This window comes from Poecilia formosa, unplaced genomic scaffold (assembly GCF_000485575.1).
Source record: "Poecilia formosa unplaced genomic scaffold, Poecilia_formosa-5.1.2 Scaffold86, whole genome shotgun sequence".
NCBI lineage: Eukaryota > Metazoa > Chordata > Actinopteri > Cyprinodontiformes > Poeciliidae > Poecilia > Poecilia formosa.
Genome location: NW_006800025.1, coordinates 56,043 through 74,406, shown reverse-complemented (window position 1 = coordinate 74,406; position 18,364 = coordinate 56,043). Strand labels below are relative to the sequence as shown.

At 39.3% G+C, this 18,364-nt stretch overlaps 1 protein-coding gene across 4 annotated transcripts in view; it reads right to left on the bottom strand.

Annotated features, from left to right (window-relative positions):
* The window catches only part of map7d1a (MAP7 domain containing 1a), a 40,019-nt gene that overhangs the window by 17,178 nt on the left and 4,477 nt on the right, over nt 1–18,364 (bottom strand). For 2 of the 4 annotated variants that reach the window (XM_007557221.2, XM_007557223.2), the window contains exons 2-5: nt 8,912–9,109; nt 4,678–4,746; nt 4,109–4,129; nt 43–206 (exon numbers count right to left, since the gene is read on the bottom strand). In XM_007557221.2, coding sequence (XP_007557283.1) covers nt 43–206; nt 4,109–4,129; nt 4,678–4,746; nt 8,912–9,109 — 452 coding nt within the window. The remainder of the gene's footprint in view (nt 1–42; nt 207–4,108; nt 4,130–4,677; nt 4,747–8,911; nt 9,110–18,364) is intronic. The other 2 variants (XM_007557222.2, XM_007557224.2) reach the window with 1 other exon arrangement.

Sequence of the window (18,364 nt, the reverse complement as noted above, 5' to 3'; positions counted from 1 at the left end):
TACTTTTAAACAAACATCGCCTCTGTTTCCATTCAAACATACTTTATTCTTCTCCAGTTTCTGTTTCTGCCTCTCTTCCAAGGCGGCTCGCCGTTTCTCGGCTTTGACTCGCTGCTCCTCAAGTTTCCTGCGCCGTTCCTCCAGCTGCTGCTCCCTCAGCTGCCGCGCCTTCTCCTCCTTCTCCAGCCACTGGTTCTTTTTGGCCGCTATAATTTGACAGAGGGCATGTTTAGAGGAGGAAAAGTTTCTCAAAGGTTACCTGTGCTTCGCCCCCTCTCTAGTGGGAAAACTGTTCCATGTGTGTTCTGTGAAACTGAAATCTGGCTTTTGTTTTAATAAATCTTAAATACTGTATACTACGGGTTTTATGCCTGCAGTAAAAACGACATTTCCTACATGTTGTGCTTTGTTTCTTTCACATCTGCTGTTTGGCTTTAAAAAGCTCTAAATTTGTATTACTCACTTTGTTTCTGGGTTTGTTCAAAGAATTTACACCTTTAAAAAAAATCTGTCAGGGTGCTGCATAATGGCAAGTTAGGCCAAATGAATTCCATCTGAGGTGACATTTTTATAGCTTTGTAATCCTTTAAAGCAGAGGTTCCCAAACTGTGGGGTGTGCCCCGTAGGGGCACACCCCACAGTTTGGGCGCACAGTTTGGGCGCACAGTAGGGGCGCCGTGCCATTGCAGGGAGGGCACGGGAAGCCATCTGGATGGAGAAAAAAAACATGAACGCTGTATGCGCTGGGTTTTTATCTTAGAATGGCCAATGCTCTGTTATTCCTTTGTCAATTTGATACAGTAGGGGCTCACAGACTTCCCATATCTGTGTCCTCTGTCACTTATCAGCAGTTAAAACTGTTTAATCCGTTGTTAACGCGTGGTAACCTGTTTTTCCAAGCCGCCTTTAAATGCAACATGAGTGCTACGACACTTGCGCTGGGTTTGGACCTGTGCGGCAGTGAAGGAGACCTGCTGCTGCTGTGCAGAGATACGCAGGTTTGTGTTAGAGTCATGGCAGTAAACCAGCAAAACGTAAATAACTTTTCACAGTTTTCCACCCAAACTAACCGACTGAGTTGAGTAAAGCTGTTGGATGCTGGTAAAGTTAGCTAAAAGATGACAAGCTAGCTAATATCAATACAGAACCTTAAGCTTAACAAGTAGCTTGTAGGCTACCGATGTTGTTGTCTATGTCCAGCTACGTGCATTCATTTTGCCCCCCAAAAAAGTTGATTTCCCCACCCTGTTCTTAGAGACAATGAGTCTCTAAGAATCCTCTTCCCCCCACATCGTTCAACCAGACAGCTATTTGATTTGTAATCCATAGGGGAAGAGGGGAGGAACAGGTCTGTTCATTGCTGCTCGACATTGAAGAGACATCAGCTCTTCCTCTCAAGAAAATATGTATGCAGGAAAACTGGCCCAAAGAATGACCCTAAACGCCACCCAAAATACTCAAGACATCCTTTTATTACTGAATAACCTTCACTCTTGTTAACATGGATACTTTAAAATGAAGACGACAAAATTGGTTGCAAGTAGCATACCAGCAAAACTCGTTAATACAAAATGTGAGGGAATTCTGATTTGAATATTTGAATTTAACGTCCTTCTGTCATCAAAACAAAGATTCTGGATGCAAGAAGGAATAAGCAGCAAATTAGCTTCAGTCTTCAGCCAAACACTACCTGAAGTTAGTCTGATGGCAGCTAAGTGCTATTGATATGTAGCCACTTACATTCTGGGGCTTTAAATTTTAAACAGATGTCTAAATCTGAAACTGCAAGCTGGTGCATAGTAAACACATTTCCTACCAGAAATCAACATTGATTCAGACTACAGTAAGGTCATTAAAAAGCCAGAGAGGAGCTTTGACCTGGAGCTTTAAATATTTATATCTGCTGCAAAAGACAGTTCAACTTGCAAGACAACATACATAAAATAATTTTTAAAAATGTCTATTTTTCACTCTTATTGCCACTCAGTTCCTCAACTGGTCATAGTTGGAAAAGAGTCTAGTATTGTGATGCACTGGTTCATTTTATTTGGCAGACTGGAATCATTTTCTGTCACATGGCAACTAAAAAAAACTGGGTGAATCAAATTTGAGGTTCCTCAAGGCTCAGTTCTCAGAACACTTCTAATAAATATCTACTACATGCTTCACCTAGTTCAGATTATATGAAGCATTACAATGATGCACAACTTTGTATCTGTGTCAATACATTACTGACGACCCCTGCAGTTTAAGATTAAGGTTGTTCATAATATCAGTGATTGGAAGGGTGAGAATTTGCATACGGAGTCAGAGATTATTAATCCACTTGACTCAATAAGCCTAAAAACCAGAGAGTTAAGTAAAGTCCTCAGATGTCAATTTTACTGAAACTCTGTCAGCTACAAGCTTCAAATGATTAGCAGCATGAAGGAAAAAAAAGCAAAAAAAAAAAAAGACTCCCATTAGGTTTGATTTTCATGATGGCGTCAATAAAATTGAATTGAAAACCTGCCATACAAAGCCAAAGTTTCAGTTGTTTTTCTTTTTTCATTTTGTCTATTTTTATGTCATTTTACTATTATTCTTTAATGCCTTCTTTGATCTAAGTTTTTTTTTCCCCTTTCATTTTAAAATCACAGGGAAATACCTTGTGACTAAACAGTGCAACACAAGTACACTTGCCGTTTGCGTTTTGTTACTAGAAACACCATCATTTGTGCAGCTGAACCGAAACCTCCCTCCCTTTAAGCTGACAATGTAAACAAGAGCTTTGGCTCTGGAGTTCTTCTGTTATCCCAGTCTGACAGTGAATTAGATAAGACCCATACCATCTGGCATGCCCCTGTGATCGCCCAATTACGCTGAGCCACAGCATCAACTGTGTCAAACACATCTTAATACATTCAAACACTAAGACGGATTAGACAAGGACAATGCATCACTGCAAGTAAAATGATGACCCGTTTTGGAGGAAACTTACAATGGGGAAGAATACAAATAAGTATTACGTATTTATGTTGCACAGTCTATGAGCCATTCAGCTATGCAGCTAAATATGTTTACTTCAAATGCCACAGCTCTTTTTTTTTTGAATAAATTGAATGTTACGTCCTGTCTGGCAACGCTGCGCTGTTTAACTATAATTTCACAGCCAAGCCAAAAGAAGCTGCAAGTCTCTCAAAAAACCTTCAATTTCTCCAGGAAGATGGCAATCAGTGGTTCCAACATGTCATCTTCTGTAGCTGGAACCGAACAATGACCAAAGTTCACACAAAGGGCAGGTTACTCGGCAGCCTCTGTGCATTAAATGAAATCCATTCATATGGAAGATGGTTAAATGATCACTTTATGATTGCTTTAAAAGATGATGAGGATGTTCACAGACATTTAGTTGGGTTCGACATATCAAAAAGGAAAAGATGACAAAAAATGTTTTCAAAACAGGACCATTAGATTAAAAATGGAAGGAAAAAAATACCCCAGGGCTGGGCAAGATCACCAACATATACAACAGCTAGTTAAATTTAAAATCACATTTTTTGTGCCATTACCAGATTGTGCATTATCAAAACATATATAAATATTTAAAATAATCACATTTTAGGTACAAGCTGATGTGTTATGTCTTCCAAGTTTCCATCTCTTATAGTCGGTGTTGACTGGAGCTGCACAATATATTGAAATACAATCAATGTAAGCAAAGTTTCAACTGCAAAGAACGGCTTTCAATATCTGGTTGACTATGCATTCAAGCCCTGCTTGTTAATAACCTATTTGGCTATTTAGATGGACGTCACTCTCTTGAATACCCACATCTGACAATAGTTGTTTGTGAACAAGTTGCTAAATATTAAGAAAAATGCTCTGACCCATGTTATAATAAAATATTTTCAACAATAAACTGTAATTTCAAGGGCTTTTTTAATACTGTGCAGCCATAGTGTCAATTGTATTTATTGATGCATTACCCAGCTCTAGATTATACAGATGAAAATCATAAGTGAAGACTTCCAGCATAAACTGAATGATTAAAAAAAAAAAATGAAAGAAAGAAAGCGGAAGGAGGCCATCACCACCACCACCACAGAAACGCAGGTGAGTGGCTTACCTTGCAACTTGCTGAGCTCTTCTGCAGGAGGAAAGAAGACAGGAGCAACTGTCAATCATGCAAAGCAGTGAGAGGCTGAGTGGAGCCAGGTGATAAAATGCATCAGCCAAAAGTAAAACTCTAGCTAAATAAACAGCAGAGTTGTGTCTTTCAAAGATATGAAACTTCCAGATATAATGACTAAAGAGAATATGTGTCCTTTAATTGTCAAGTTATTTTATTTTATTTTTATTTTTTTTGCATCATGCATGTGAAGAATTGTTTTCATATGACTTGGTCGAGACAAAGACAGTCGGGCGAGCAGCCAAGTAGCAATCTCAGCAAATGCTGCTTACAGAAACATGCAGAATGAAGGCCCACTTGGTTGATTTTCTTTAGTTTATATTTTCTGCTTCTGCAGAAGCTCCACCTGCTCTCATTTTCTCAAAGTGTCTGTGAAGCATGTGCATGTATTCCGCAGCCAGACCAGTGCAGAAAAACAAACTGAACATCCTCCACGCCAACACAAGGGGGAGCTCTCATCACATGTAACCAACATACTTGTGTGCCCACTCATCGTTTCTACTTACCCAGATACCTGGCCTTTTCCTCCCGCCGTTCTTTCGCAAGCTTCTGTCTCTCCTCTGACTTCATAACGTCTGAGATAAGAACGATTAACGAGAAAGAGAAGGCAGTGTGAAGGAGAGAAACGACCCTGAATTACATCAAGTTTACTCAACATTAATACAATAAATTGTTTTTATCTCTTTATGTACTTTGGCTTGCAATAATATTCATACTCCTTAAAGTATAATTTCTCATTGTGTCATATCACAGCTACCAACTTCAATATATTTCAGGAAATATGTGTAATAGACCAAAGGTTGTGTGCCATTACAAGAGAGGGAAGAAAACAAGATACATGGGCTTATTTTATTTTATTTGAAAAGTGTGACATGCATTTGTTTACAGCCCCACCCTTAACTCTTTTAGTTATTACTTTGTGGAACCACCTTTTGTCATAATTACAGCTTCAAGTCTTTTGGGGAATGTCTCAACCACATAATTGCAGCGTCCTATACATGGAAAACACGACTTCTTATGCCTTCCATTAAACAATGACCTCCTTTAACTGCATATCCAAACTGGCCAGGTTGGTTGTTCTTTGATTAATATGATCCTGACAGATCCTTGCCTGATCTGTCAGGATAGGCGAACGAGCACGCTTTGGTAGGTTTGCCGTTAAGCCACAGTCTTTCAAATTTCTTTTCATGTTCAAAGCCAGGACTATTGTTTATATTGCATCCAAGGTTTAAACACTACCACAGCTTCAGCCTCAACTTGTCTGGACCGTTTCTTGGTTTCTATGATGCTGTTTGATCAATCATGTTGTCTCAAACATTCGAGGACTTTGCAGAACAGCAGAGACTAAATTTCACACAGGATCAAATACTGGACTATATGGGAAAAATGCAGCATGCTACCTTTTTCTTCCACTTCAAGAATATGCACTACTTATGCTGGTCTATGACAGAAAATGCTAATAAAATATACTGTACACACTGCAAAGCATTGTGTACAAAGTAGCCAACAAATATAGCTCATCAGTCATTTGCTTCATTTAGAAAACACATAATTTAGTCAACTCTGCATTTATATTGTCCAGTATCTACTAAATAGCTGCTGCTACATTTGTGCCCCTGTTTAATTGAGGACTGACCTTGGCAATAACAAAGCACAAGGAGTCTGATGAACACAAGTAATTTTTTTTTCTGCATCTCAACAATCAAAGCCAAGAATACGTCTCTACAAGGTAACCCATGTAGAGAACAGGCAATATGCCATAAACATTTATGTTCTATTTACGCATTCATTTCGAATGTATATTCTTGATGAGAAAAAAAAACAAAAAAAACACATCCTTCCAGTGAATGGTGCAAAGTAGGCAGTCTCCTCTCCAGAAGAGAGGAGGAATCCACAGCAAATCTATGTCACCTTCATGTGGGTGGACGTTTGAATTTAATATTTAATGCCTGGAGGAGGACACGCGCATCTCCAAACGATCGTCACATAAAATTCCAAATGCCTCAGAGGATGCACTCGGTTCAGGACGATGGCGGAGAAAAGCAACAAAAGACACTGAACTATTTCAAGAATTCAAACCACAAACTAACAGGAGCTTTCCAGAGAAAAAATGTGGCTAATGCTGTATTTAATCACAGCCACACTTTCCATGTGTTGATGCAGCTTCAACATTCAAACACATCAACACCCGTGCAGAACTTAGCTGAAAATTCAAGGGCTATGTCAGTTTATTTTACAAGCAATTCAAAAAGTTAAAAGAATAAAAGCAACACAAGCTTTCCAAACTGATTAACGCCACTCTATCAAATTAAAACATTTTCTAAAGTATTCACTCCATTTTGGTGCCACAGAAATACAAACATTCCCAATGGGTACATGAAAAAGATGGACAGAAGAACATTTTGGTGTTTCTCATCTGTCGTAACCCTGTAAACCTTCATCACAGCTGTCGTACATTTTTTGTTCTATTGCAGCTTTAAAGTTTATCAGAATCTGAACACTCACTCTAAAATCTCTCCTGTTACAATTAAATCCCTCACATAAAAATATAGGTCACCTATTTTCTAACTCATTGAGGTCATTTGAAATCACCACTTTGTAAAGCAGCAATGAAAACCCAGACTCCATATTACAGAACAGGCTAATGTGATGACTGCAAATAACGTGGTCCTTTGGGAAGCAGCGGCACAGATAACGTTCTTGACCTGGTTCGAGTCGCAGTGCTGCATCATCTCCCTCGCTCTTCATAGCCCAGATGTTGAGCGTCTTCGAAGTGGGAACTCCTCTAACAGGGTGAGGCATGAATCTTGAAATACAGAAACTATCTGCTCTGCAGCCTCTTAACAACAACAACCGCTGACCCACTTTGATATTTATAGCGAGATGGAAAGTCCATGTGTGCAGCCTTGGTCGGAGTGATGTGGCGCTGTTTGCACCTCTCAGCCACTTTAACCATAACAATCCTGAGTATAAAGCTTCAGAGACAAAAACAGACCGGCCTATGAAATGTGGCCGGGTGGTATATGGGTTTTAAATTACAGATCCATGCCCTTCTAAAAATGGAAACTGTGTTATTTATTTATTTATTTATTTTTGCCTCTGACTTATGGGGTGACAGCACAGCTATGCAATGAAGTGTTAGGGAGTTTTATTTTGCCATTTTAGGAAAATGCTTCAGATGGTTTAAAGTTTGTGTAAGCACACCGTAGGCAGTAGCTAGCAGCTGAACCACAAGTCTCATCCTTTTATTTCACTAATTATCGGCTCAGAGAGAGCTTTAATTTCCAAACGGTTCAAGGTCCAAACCTCCAAAGAAATTAAGAGAACAACGGGGAAAAGGAAATTGGCGGCTAAAAAGAATCAAAAGAAAGACGAGGGGGACATTTTTGGAAATCTGGAAACTCTCAGATTATGTTAAATTAGGTTAAACCTGTCTTGAATTAAAACAAAGCAATCTGCATTTAAAGAATTACAAGTAAACAAAAAAACAGCAACAAATCAAGCAGTTACTAACATTTTTTAAAGCACTTAAAACTAAAGTTTGGTGGATGAGAAGTGAAACAGAAAATGTAATGATTAGTTGTTATTTAGGAGATTAAAGAGGCTTACACTTCAAAGGCCCTGAAACTCAAGTGGAGCCATTAAGGAAACAACTCTGGTGCAGCCACCAGGTCAAACTGACTGAAATGGGACTCCTTAACCATCCACTTCACAACAGAGAATAATTGTTCATGTTAGAGACATTTTCTTTACTAACTTGATTTAACCTGGAGAAGTTGAGCCACTTGATTCTCTGATAACATGATTCAAGTTTGTTCCACCTCCTGAAAGTTATTATTGGATTCTCTTTTGTCTGAAAGCCTGTGGTCACTTTTAATCTGGAGACTGCCTCAAGAGAGCCGACCCGACTCCAGCAGAGTGCAGATGGAAGTGCATGGCCATCAAAACAGCGCCTCAAGTAAAAGCAAACTCATCTTACAGAATCTTTTACTCAAGACAACACACCTCTAACCAGACCAACCAATTTCTCTGCGGTGTTTACTGCCACACCTGCGTATTTTCACTGCTCCTTCACTATAACAGCATTTACATTTTTTTATTTAAACTTTTCCAAAACTTCAACCGAGTTTGAAAATTTTCTGAAGTTTGGCCAGATTGTGAATTATTGTGTCACCTTTAATGAACTTTACATTTCATTATTTCTCTCCATCTTTAGCAATCTGTTTCCTATCTTTTTGTACCACCTTCAAAATGCATGTTGATCATCTTACTTTTATTTATTCAATATGTCCGCAGCATGGCTACATAATCCATCTCGCACTAAGAAATCAGCATAAAAATGTGGTCATTTGAAAGTTTGAAGGCAGCAGTGCGTCAGGTCAAGGTATCCATGTTTTTCCCTTCCGATATCGATGCAGATATCGGCTGATATGGATCATGGTCACCGATACCCAATCTAGATTTTTTTTTTTTTCCACTAATGGGGCCGATACGGATACAAACACCAAATTGATACATCTCTAGTCAGGTCTGTTGTATTGAAGCTTTTGACAAAAACAGTTGAATTGCTTGGACAAAAAGGCTTTGTATCAATATTTCGGCAGATCCTGGACTACGACTCAGTCCAATAAAACCACTCCAAACTGGTAACAATTATACCAGTCTGGAGTGCAAGAAAAAGGCAGATTTTAAGACATTTTATCGCAGAGATGTCATCAATAAGATCTCTTGCTCATTTACCTCTTTTTGACCTGGACACCGGTGAAGCAGGAGAGCTGGGTGATCGAGAGATGTCTGGTTTCACGGGGGTCGTCGGCCTTCGATCACTGTCCTTTTTGACCGGAGACTCTGTCCGCTGGGTGTTGTCCATCTTCAGGGGGCAGCTTTCTCCCTCTGGTTCAGGCCTGAGAGAGCTTGTTTTCAGGGCAGAGCAGGGAGCTGGTCGAAAAGAAACACACAAAGAAATAACAGATGAGTGACTGAGGGCGACAAAGCCAACCTGAGTAACAGATCTCGACTCGTTTCTCTTCATTCCTTTCGCAGCTGAGTCCATGAGGCAGATCGGCGTGGGTGACGTCAGCCATGCGGCGATTAGGTGGAGCTCATGGCTCAGAGGAGAGAAATCCCCTCTTTTCGAAATGTTAATTTCAGCACTTTCAACAGAAATATGGAACAAGAACACAATCGAAACAGTCCATTTGAGTAACGGCAGATTATCACCCAATAGCAAAAGCAGGAGGCTCATCTTGATATTCAGAAATTGAATGAACAGATTAAATGGGAGAAACAGCAACTGAACATAAAACACAAATGTTTGATTTAGAAACAGTCTGCATTCTTTTTGATGACAAACATCTAAAATATTTTGTAGATAACTAGCAGCGAGCATGGTTGCTTGGTACTTCAGCTACAGCATGACTCACTTTTGGCAGTCTGCTGAACTTTTATCTCCGTCTCAAACATTAGTTTGTCTCGGGCTGGACTGCCAAAGAAAGACTGTCCCGGCAGGGACACTTGGCTCCGTCCGCCCACTACTGTTTTCCCTTCACTCCCCGTGGAACCACGTTGGGGCACATTCACTTTTGTATAGTCTGAGGGTAAACACTGGGGCAACATGCTATACATTATTCAGACTTCGGCTTAAACTATTCGGACAGTAGGGGGCTGTCGCACTGGAACACTAAAGATTTACTCTGCAGATGCCGTGCTGTTCAAACGCTTGTGCAGAAAACAAATGAGCAGCCAATTCAGGGAACTTCAAAGGGGGCCGATTTTACTTTCACCGTTTCTTCTGTCCATCTGGACTGTTTGGATCCTGGATCTACACATGCTCAATGTCACTTCAGAGACAGTCTGTGGTCTCTAGGCAGGTACAGAAATAATAAGTCATTAGTCTGGGAGGTGGAAAAGTTGCTGATGACTATGAGCTTCAGCAATCCCTCTCAGAGTCTATAAAGGATTTCAGGTGGGAGATGAGACATTATGTTTCCATTGTCCAAGTTTGCCACAATTGAATAAGCATTCCCAGGCAGAGAGGGGCCATTGTTGAGGTCTCTGCATGGCAACGGGACAGCAGCCAAAACACTGTAATGACAGCGAGAAGAGAGAGGAAGCAGAGGGGGATGGTAATGAGATAAACCGTGAGCAGAACATGGGCACTGGGATCAGTTCGGGACAACAAAAGGAAGCCCTAAAAACATAAGCTAATAATTTAAACTGCGGGAACCAAGGATGCAGTAAAAGAGCAAGGCAAAGCAACAGCTTTGACCTTTATCCAGCTGCATTTGTGTGTGTCGGAGAACTTTTCACGTGTCAGGACAGCCACATCCCTGAAATGTTTATGCAAATGAGTGATGCAACAGAGCTGCAGGCATTTATCTACTGCAACACCTCCGGTGGTGAATCACGGGAGCTTTTGCTGGAATTTAGAACCATTTCCTCACCGTTCCCGAGGGGCAAATCTGGCATCTAGGGTAACAAGAGCCACAGGAGCCAGAGCAGTCGTTACAAACATTTATTTTTCAGACACTTGGGAACTGGACTTGTAGTTACTGGTCATACTATATTACCGATGATGACGAGAATGAAAATGCAACACAATCTCTGGAATGCAGGTGCTGCTGACAATGAATGCCGATGAAATCTGAAGCGCACTAGGAGTAAAACGCGATGGGATCAGAGGGAGGACTGCTGCTGCAGAGCTGGAGACTAAAACAAGGGCTGATTGATGCCAGCTCCAGCCTGCACAGCCAGATAACTGGGAGGAGAGAGTTTATGGTAGATGACTTGACTAAGAGATTTTGTTACTTCCAGCAGTGTCTGTGGAAATATTGCATAAGCATTCTCCTCAGTGCACATAAAGGCTGGTTAAGCTGCTGTAAGACAGAGAGGCGAGAGAAAAGCTGAAACTAAACGATAGATATTTAAAATTTATTTAAAATTTTGTTTTATGTACTTATGCATAACATCAGTTTAAAACAGACATAATAATAAACAAAATTTTACTGTTCTTGTTACACTAGAGCAGAGTCTCTGATCTTTGTAACTCAGCCAGTTTTATCCTCAAGCTTCCCAAGGAAACTGCAACCACAGGACAACTACAGCCAAAAACCATTAGTCCACTCCCCTGTGACATCATTTTACATTATTTAGATCAATGGATCAATGCACATCTACTTCTTCAAACAAGCTGAACTCTACAGCCTGTGCGTGGAAAATCCATCTAATGCAGATTATTGAAAAACATGTATGGATGAAACAATATTTCACAAGTCGCATACAGTCTGAAGGATCTGACCGGTGCAGTAATAATAATAGAACAGCGCTCTTAAATAAAGGGTTTATTTAAAGATTTTTTTTTCTTAGGTGCACTTGAAATAAGTTTCCTTCAAGATTATTTTTCAGAGGTACAAAAGTGTTTGTACTGCTTAAAAGTACTTATATACACAAGATCTGTTTAGACAACAAACCGATTGCAAGAAAACAAAATTTCGATTCAAGAAGATTCAGGAAACTGCTTCACTGAACATCACCGTTAACAGCGGCCCAAGCTCTCCCTTTCCATGTAGTTACCACCCTACAGGTATCAGGCAAGGAAGCATACAAATGAGTCCATTAGAGTGTAAAAGTGACACTCAAGTCGAGTCAAGGAGCAAAGGAACCCATGCAGAGGTGTGTGGATGTCATGCATGCATGGGCACAGCAAGCCAGCAAAGTGACAGGTTGGGAATCAGCAGGTAATTAGCACAAGTCAGTGGCATTTTCATCCTGTAAAGTGGACCAGTGGAAAATCATAGAATAATGTCAGGGCAATTGCAAATTTAATTTCATTGTTTTAATTTAATAGTGTTTGCTGATGATGGTTCAAGGGTGCAGCACTCTGTAGTTTAGCTGAGGAGATTTGGGGTAAAAAAAAAAAAAGGCCAAATTAAAACTGGGGCGACTAAGAATCCTGCGACACAAAACGGGTTCTAGCCGAAATCCAATTTCACGCTTTAATAATTCTTTGAGCCGTTTTATAAATATCCACTCATGAGAGCCTTTTTTTCCATGTAGTATCCCTTGCCACTTATTACTTTCCTAAGTGCAGGCAATAAGTGGCCTTCAAGTTTGTTTGGTTTTTGTAACAAAGGGGTATGAATGTGTTTATATGCTCATGTTTTGAGCGCAGCACTTAAATTTAACTGCACACAGATTTGCTGGAGCATCATCAGCATTTTGAGTAGGTCGATCTGTTATTTGTGTTTAGAGACCAAAGGCCTTTCGACAACACAATGACATAATACGAAGCCCTGAAGCTATTTACTGCACTGATCTAATTTCGCCGTTTTACAGAAAGAAAAAAAAAAAAAAAAAAAAAAAAACTCTGAAGGAAATTATCCACCTCGTTCAAATTATATTTGTAACATATTTCTATGAATGTGTACTTATGTTGATAACATGTACAGATGTCATGGACATGGACCATGTCATGTCTTTCTATGTTTAATGTGTGTTAATGCAAAAAGACAACTTGTCTCATTTCCAGGAAGGCATTAAATTATGTTGATTTAAAATCTTTTAGCAACAATAGTTGTACATTATTCATATAAAACTTTGGGCAAAAATATATCATGAGCCTATTGCTTTTACTTAAAAACAGAGGCAGGAGTCATTGTTACAGGTACAAGGTATTGCTTAATAGAGCTGAAACCATAAATACATATTTATAGGTACAGACTCAGGCAAACATTAAGAATAACCAAAAGCTAAAGTTAGCAGCAGATTTCAAGGAAACCTGAAAATGTTGTTCTGATCTTAATGGAGTAACACACTGAATCTAAAGAGCTGATATCAGATGCTTTAATATTAAAACTATCTGATCAACAGGTGGTGAATAGGTAGACATGCATCACTCTGCGCTCCATGAAGATAAACAAAAACCCTGGACAGTCTGGGACTTTCTCCAGCATCGTAAAAAAGGACTTTAAACAGTTGAAATGGCAAGATGTATATTTAAATAGCTGTTTAAAATCTTTGCATAGCTTGATATCAGCAACAGCCTGATGCCTATTTTATCCAGTAACAGATCTACTGTCGTGCTGTTGCAGCTGATGTTCATTTCACAGCATCCAGAGATTTGCAACTGCCGTGCCAAGATACACGGCAAAGTAAAAAATATAGGGCCGTAGATGTAATATTTATGAAGCTAGGAGCTCTTCTCTGAAGCAGCTCTATTCCAGCCAAGTATCCCTTAGTAGAAAAGGAGTAAATGCAGCAGGAAAACCACTCATGAACTAGACTACAGCATGAAAGAAAGGATTGCTATGAAGGATTCTAAATCATACAAACTGCATAACGAAACATACTTGAAACATATTGAAGACAGAGTCTCGGAGTAAAATGCTGCAAAGGAAACAGGAAAGAGTGCAACTGATTAGGAAGAAAAGAGGAACTCAGGGAAACACACACATAACAGATCTGCATCTCATTTGGGCTGGAGCATGGGACAAATGAACTACCTCATCGCTTACTCCCAACCCATCACCCCTCGCACCCGGCTGTGTCCATTAGTTTCCAAAAGGATGATGTAAGAGAGCCAGGGGCCCAGACACGCAGAGGAAGCGCAGAGTAAACAAGCAGCAGCGCCGAGCCACACTGAACTCTGATCCACTGTTTTCAGACCAACGGTTTGAGTAGCTATTTGAAGCGGAAACAGCATTAAAAGGCAGGAATTGAAAGGACTCATCACTGACAGAAGAAAGCTACAAACTGTCTTAGCTTAATACAGTGGTACCCAACTAACACTGATGTTGGAAGTCCACCGTCCTCCATGATGTTCCCATGTTGCCACACACCTGCATCACTGCCTCAGAATAACATCGAGTTCTGAAAAGGTCAGTTAATCAGGGCTGGGCAATAAATCAATGTTATTGATCAAATGTTTGGTTTTTGAAGATTTAATTTATGGAAAATTTTGATTTTTTTTTTTTCCCCCACCATTGGACTCTGTTGGTTTCCTTTGTTCAGAGTGATGTCGGCACAGCCAAGACTCACCACATTGTTTGACAAGCGGTTTTTTACAGCGTCTATTTTATTTGGACTTTGAATTCAGGTCAACTCTATGATGAAAATCAACGGTTAAGAAAAAAAATCACATGGTATTAAAATCAAAATAATGTGAAAATAAAGTCTTAATATTGAGATTGAAGTAGTAATTTTATTAATACTCCAACACAAAAAAAAGCAAAACACAATCATTGTTTTTTTTTATCATTAACACAGTTTTCTCGTCATTTTAAAATGTTCTAGTAAAATTACATCTTTATTCTGCTAATAATAAAGATGCATACATATTCTCATAATCACCACAGAGATAAATTAAAATTGCATCTGGCATTAAAAAAGAATCTGATTTTATTTTTAGTGATATCACCAACCCTACTGTCAATAAACCATTATTTAAAATATCTTAATAAGTAAAGACCTACAAGAGTTTTAATAAATTGCTTTTGTCAGTGTATGATCGAAAAAATACAAGATTAACATTTATCAATTACTACCCAGGTAAGACCAATTAAACACAGAAACCAATCCACACTATTAGGTGGTAGCTTGTTTTTCTTTCAGTAATCAGACTTATACATTCAGGTAGGTGTGCATACTGACCGACAGGACCAGCACTCCTTCACTGCTGTCCACCAGACCTGTGAATACTAATGTTTTGACCAATGGCTGCAGCAGGTTTCTTCTCATCACCTGGCCCGGACTCATGACAATGCCGGGCATTTAGCTGCTGCTCTCCTCTGAGCCAGTGTGTCTGTGTGTGTGTGTGTGTGTGTGTGCGCGCGCGCCAAATCCACCACGCTGATGAAAGGATCCGCTTATCTGAACTAGCAGCAGCTCCCTACAGACCCAGCATCTGCCGCTGCTGCCAGGGAACATGCCCCAACAAACACCAAGACCCAACCTAGATGGCATGTCTAGAGGTAGGGGAGGAAAACTGAGTCAAGCTGCAGAAAATACAAGCTGTGTTCAATGACATCAGAAGACGAGGGGGATTTCTAGGTCACCGATGCTGCCACATTAACTGGAAGTGATGTAAATGTTATTTTAAGAGGCTGGGAAGACCCCGTCTGGTTTGTGTTTTACTGGATTTTTATTCTGGAACAACTCAGTTTTATACATCATGCTTGGTCTTTATGCAGCTTGGCTTGCTTTGGCCCAAATCAAAACACCAATCTGCATGAAAATACCAAAAGTTTAAAGCACCTTCACCATGTTACCGTCACACTAAATTGAAACCAAGACAAAATAAAAACCTTAAACCGACGGTGCTTTTCTTAGAAACCAAAAATATAGCTGCACAAGTAAATGTTACTGAGACTTCAGGCCAGTTACATTGTTTTATTCCACGTCAGGACTTTGCATCATTTCATTTAAATCTTACATATGACAGATGAGAAAACTTCCAACCTTATGTGAACTTCTGTCAATGCAACACTTATATTTACTCAACAAAAATTAGAAAGGTTTCTCCTCTAGCCAATTAATTCATGTTTCTTTTACAGTGCCCAAACTAGATGAGCCTCTGGTTTCTCTTCACCTCTGTCCAAGGTCCTTAATGACCGTCATATTCAGAATCCTAAAAGAAAGATGTTATCTCATCATCTTTAAACATATAATTTTATCATCTTGCCTACGACTTTCTCCTTTTTTACTGATCTAGAAGTGTTGCTCAGCAACAGTTTCACCATTTCATTTCATTTTGTTAAGTTAACAGCATATTGGGTGATTAGAGCCAGAAGTTCAGAAGGATGGGTGGGTGGATGTGTGTGGTTTTTTTCCTGCTTGCATGCAAGTGTGTATTGTCTGTCTGTTCATTCATATACACTGTCAAATAAGAAAATGTAATTTTAATATGGCAGTCTGGTGTAAAATGTGGCATCTTAAAATGAACATATGCACTTTTGAAATGATCTTATTAAAACTTTTGACTAAAATAATTATTCTGATAAGTAGCAAATCCCCCTAAAAAAATCTGAGTTTTATTCAAAAAAACTTTCTGGATCAAACAGATCTCATACTGAAGTGATCCAAATTGTTTTCATACAAAATTGTTTTCCATGCAACTAAAAACATAAAAACCTTTGTTTTTGTTCTCCTGCTTACCATTATTGATCTGGGATATCCGGATCTAGTAATATTAGTGAGCAGATCCATAGTTAACACTAACAAAAGTAGATTATAATGCTGTAGCTTCTAAATGTTTCTCCTTTGGAGTTGATAAAACATTGCATATCAGAGCTGCATGTGTTAGTGGTATGTAAAGCATGAATATACAACACCAATTATAATATCCTACCAATAATTGCATGAGTGTATCTCACTGCAGTGCACATATTGGGAAAATTAATAATCCAAATCTGTACTTTGTGCAATTCCTTTATATAAAAGTTCATTATTTTTATGAAGTCTTTATGCATGCAACACAATAGAGTGTGAAAGATACAGAACTGGAAAGATTTTTATCATAACCAGGTTGGCAAGAATTGGCAAGTGACCTGTGCATTACTAAAGGGCTACAAACAAGCCAACATAAGCACAAAGATGGCAGCATGCTTGTCTCAGACTTTTTCTGGCCATAACCTGCATCACTTGCTCAGTATACTCAGACAACGTGGATATTCTCACAAACTTACCTCAAGCTTCAATCTAAGCAGAACTCTTAACACCATACAATTACAACCAAGAGCCATCATTTGGAGGATTTTTGTCTCCCCGCTTAAAAACCCAGAGCTCATTTACAGACAGCAACGTCACCTCATGTCTCTTTATGTCAGCTGGCTCCGGTAATAGAAGATAAAAATCAACTCCTGCAAAGTTGTAATTTTTTTAAAGCAATTATTTTAAAGAAGCGGAGAAATATGTGCAAGAGATGATCTGTTTACATGGTTGTAACATCGGATGTTTGGCCTTTAACTGCGGAGGAAGTGGTCTAATATTAGCCGACAGATCTGGTGACTGGAACTTTCAGATGACCAGAGAGCAGAAGAGGCACATCTTGGATATTATTCATCTCAATGGAGGTGGCAGAAACAAGCAGAACAATCCAAATCAAGACTTCCTTTTACCTGCACTTCCTCTATGTTCCACGGGGACAGCAAGGCAGCTGACTGTAAACTTCAGCTCTGGCACAAATAAATCAGCAACACCATTAACATAAAAGATAAGGGGTGTCCACAAAGATGCCTTCCAGCATGTGCCTTTTTTTTCATTTCAACAACAACAACAATTTGTTCCTTTAACTTTGAATAACTTTCCAATTACCAAGTGTACGTTTTAATGATATTTCTAAAACATTATTGGCAGTTTTGACTAGTCAATCACTAGTAAAGTTCAAATGTGAGCGCAAAGAGAAAGGTTATATTTCTTCTCTTCAGCTCAGTGATTGAACCAACCTTCACAGTGTTTGTCTTTCAGATTACATTATGCTCTGCTGAACTGAATAAATATTGGCAAGATGTGACTACAGTCTGTTGGCCTCTGATATCATTGCAAGAATCTGTGACATTTGGCTTAATAAGCTTGCTAGCCGGAGAGCTTGCCAAGAGTGAAATAAGAAATAAATTTCTCATCATGAGTGAAATTAAAAACCTTAACCACACACAGGCCGACATTGTAACCTGTATATTTCAGAAGGATTAACAGCAACATATGGACTACTGACGGGTTTATTTGCAGAGTCCTTGTTGAATTTGAGCCGCCAGGGTTAAAGTTCAAATGTGGTCCTGCTACACTTTAAAATGATTCATGTGCCCACCATAAAAGCATTCAAGTATGCCTCCTTTTAAAACTGAGGTTCAAACATCTTCATTTCGTTCAGCAGGTATCACAATAGGACCACTTTAAGTTTTAATAGAAACCACTTGCTACACTGTTTGCCTTTCCAGCAGGCTGGGATCCACCTTCTATCCCCCTATGATAGGTCAACATCAGGGTGGTGTGATTTACACCAGTTGGGTGTTAAAGAATGGACTAGAACTGACGTGACTCTTCGTCTATGTGGGGAGTTGAACTTCAGCCACAGTCTGCTGCTCCTCAGAGCATTTTTTTTATCCTCTAGATAAATTTGTTTTGGTGCAACTGTCTTAAGCCTGGGTTATGTCACAATGGCTTGAGTCTTTGTTTAAACACTCTGCACAGCAGTAAACA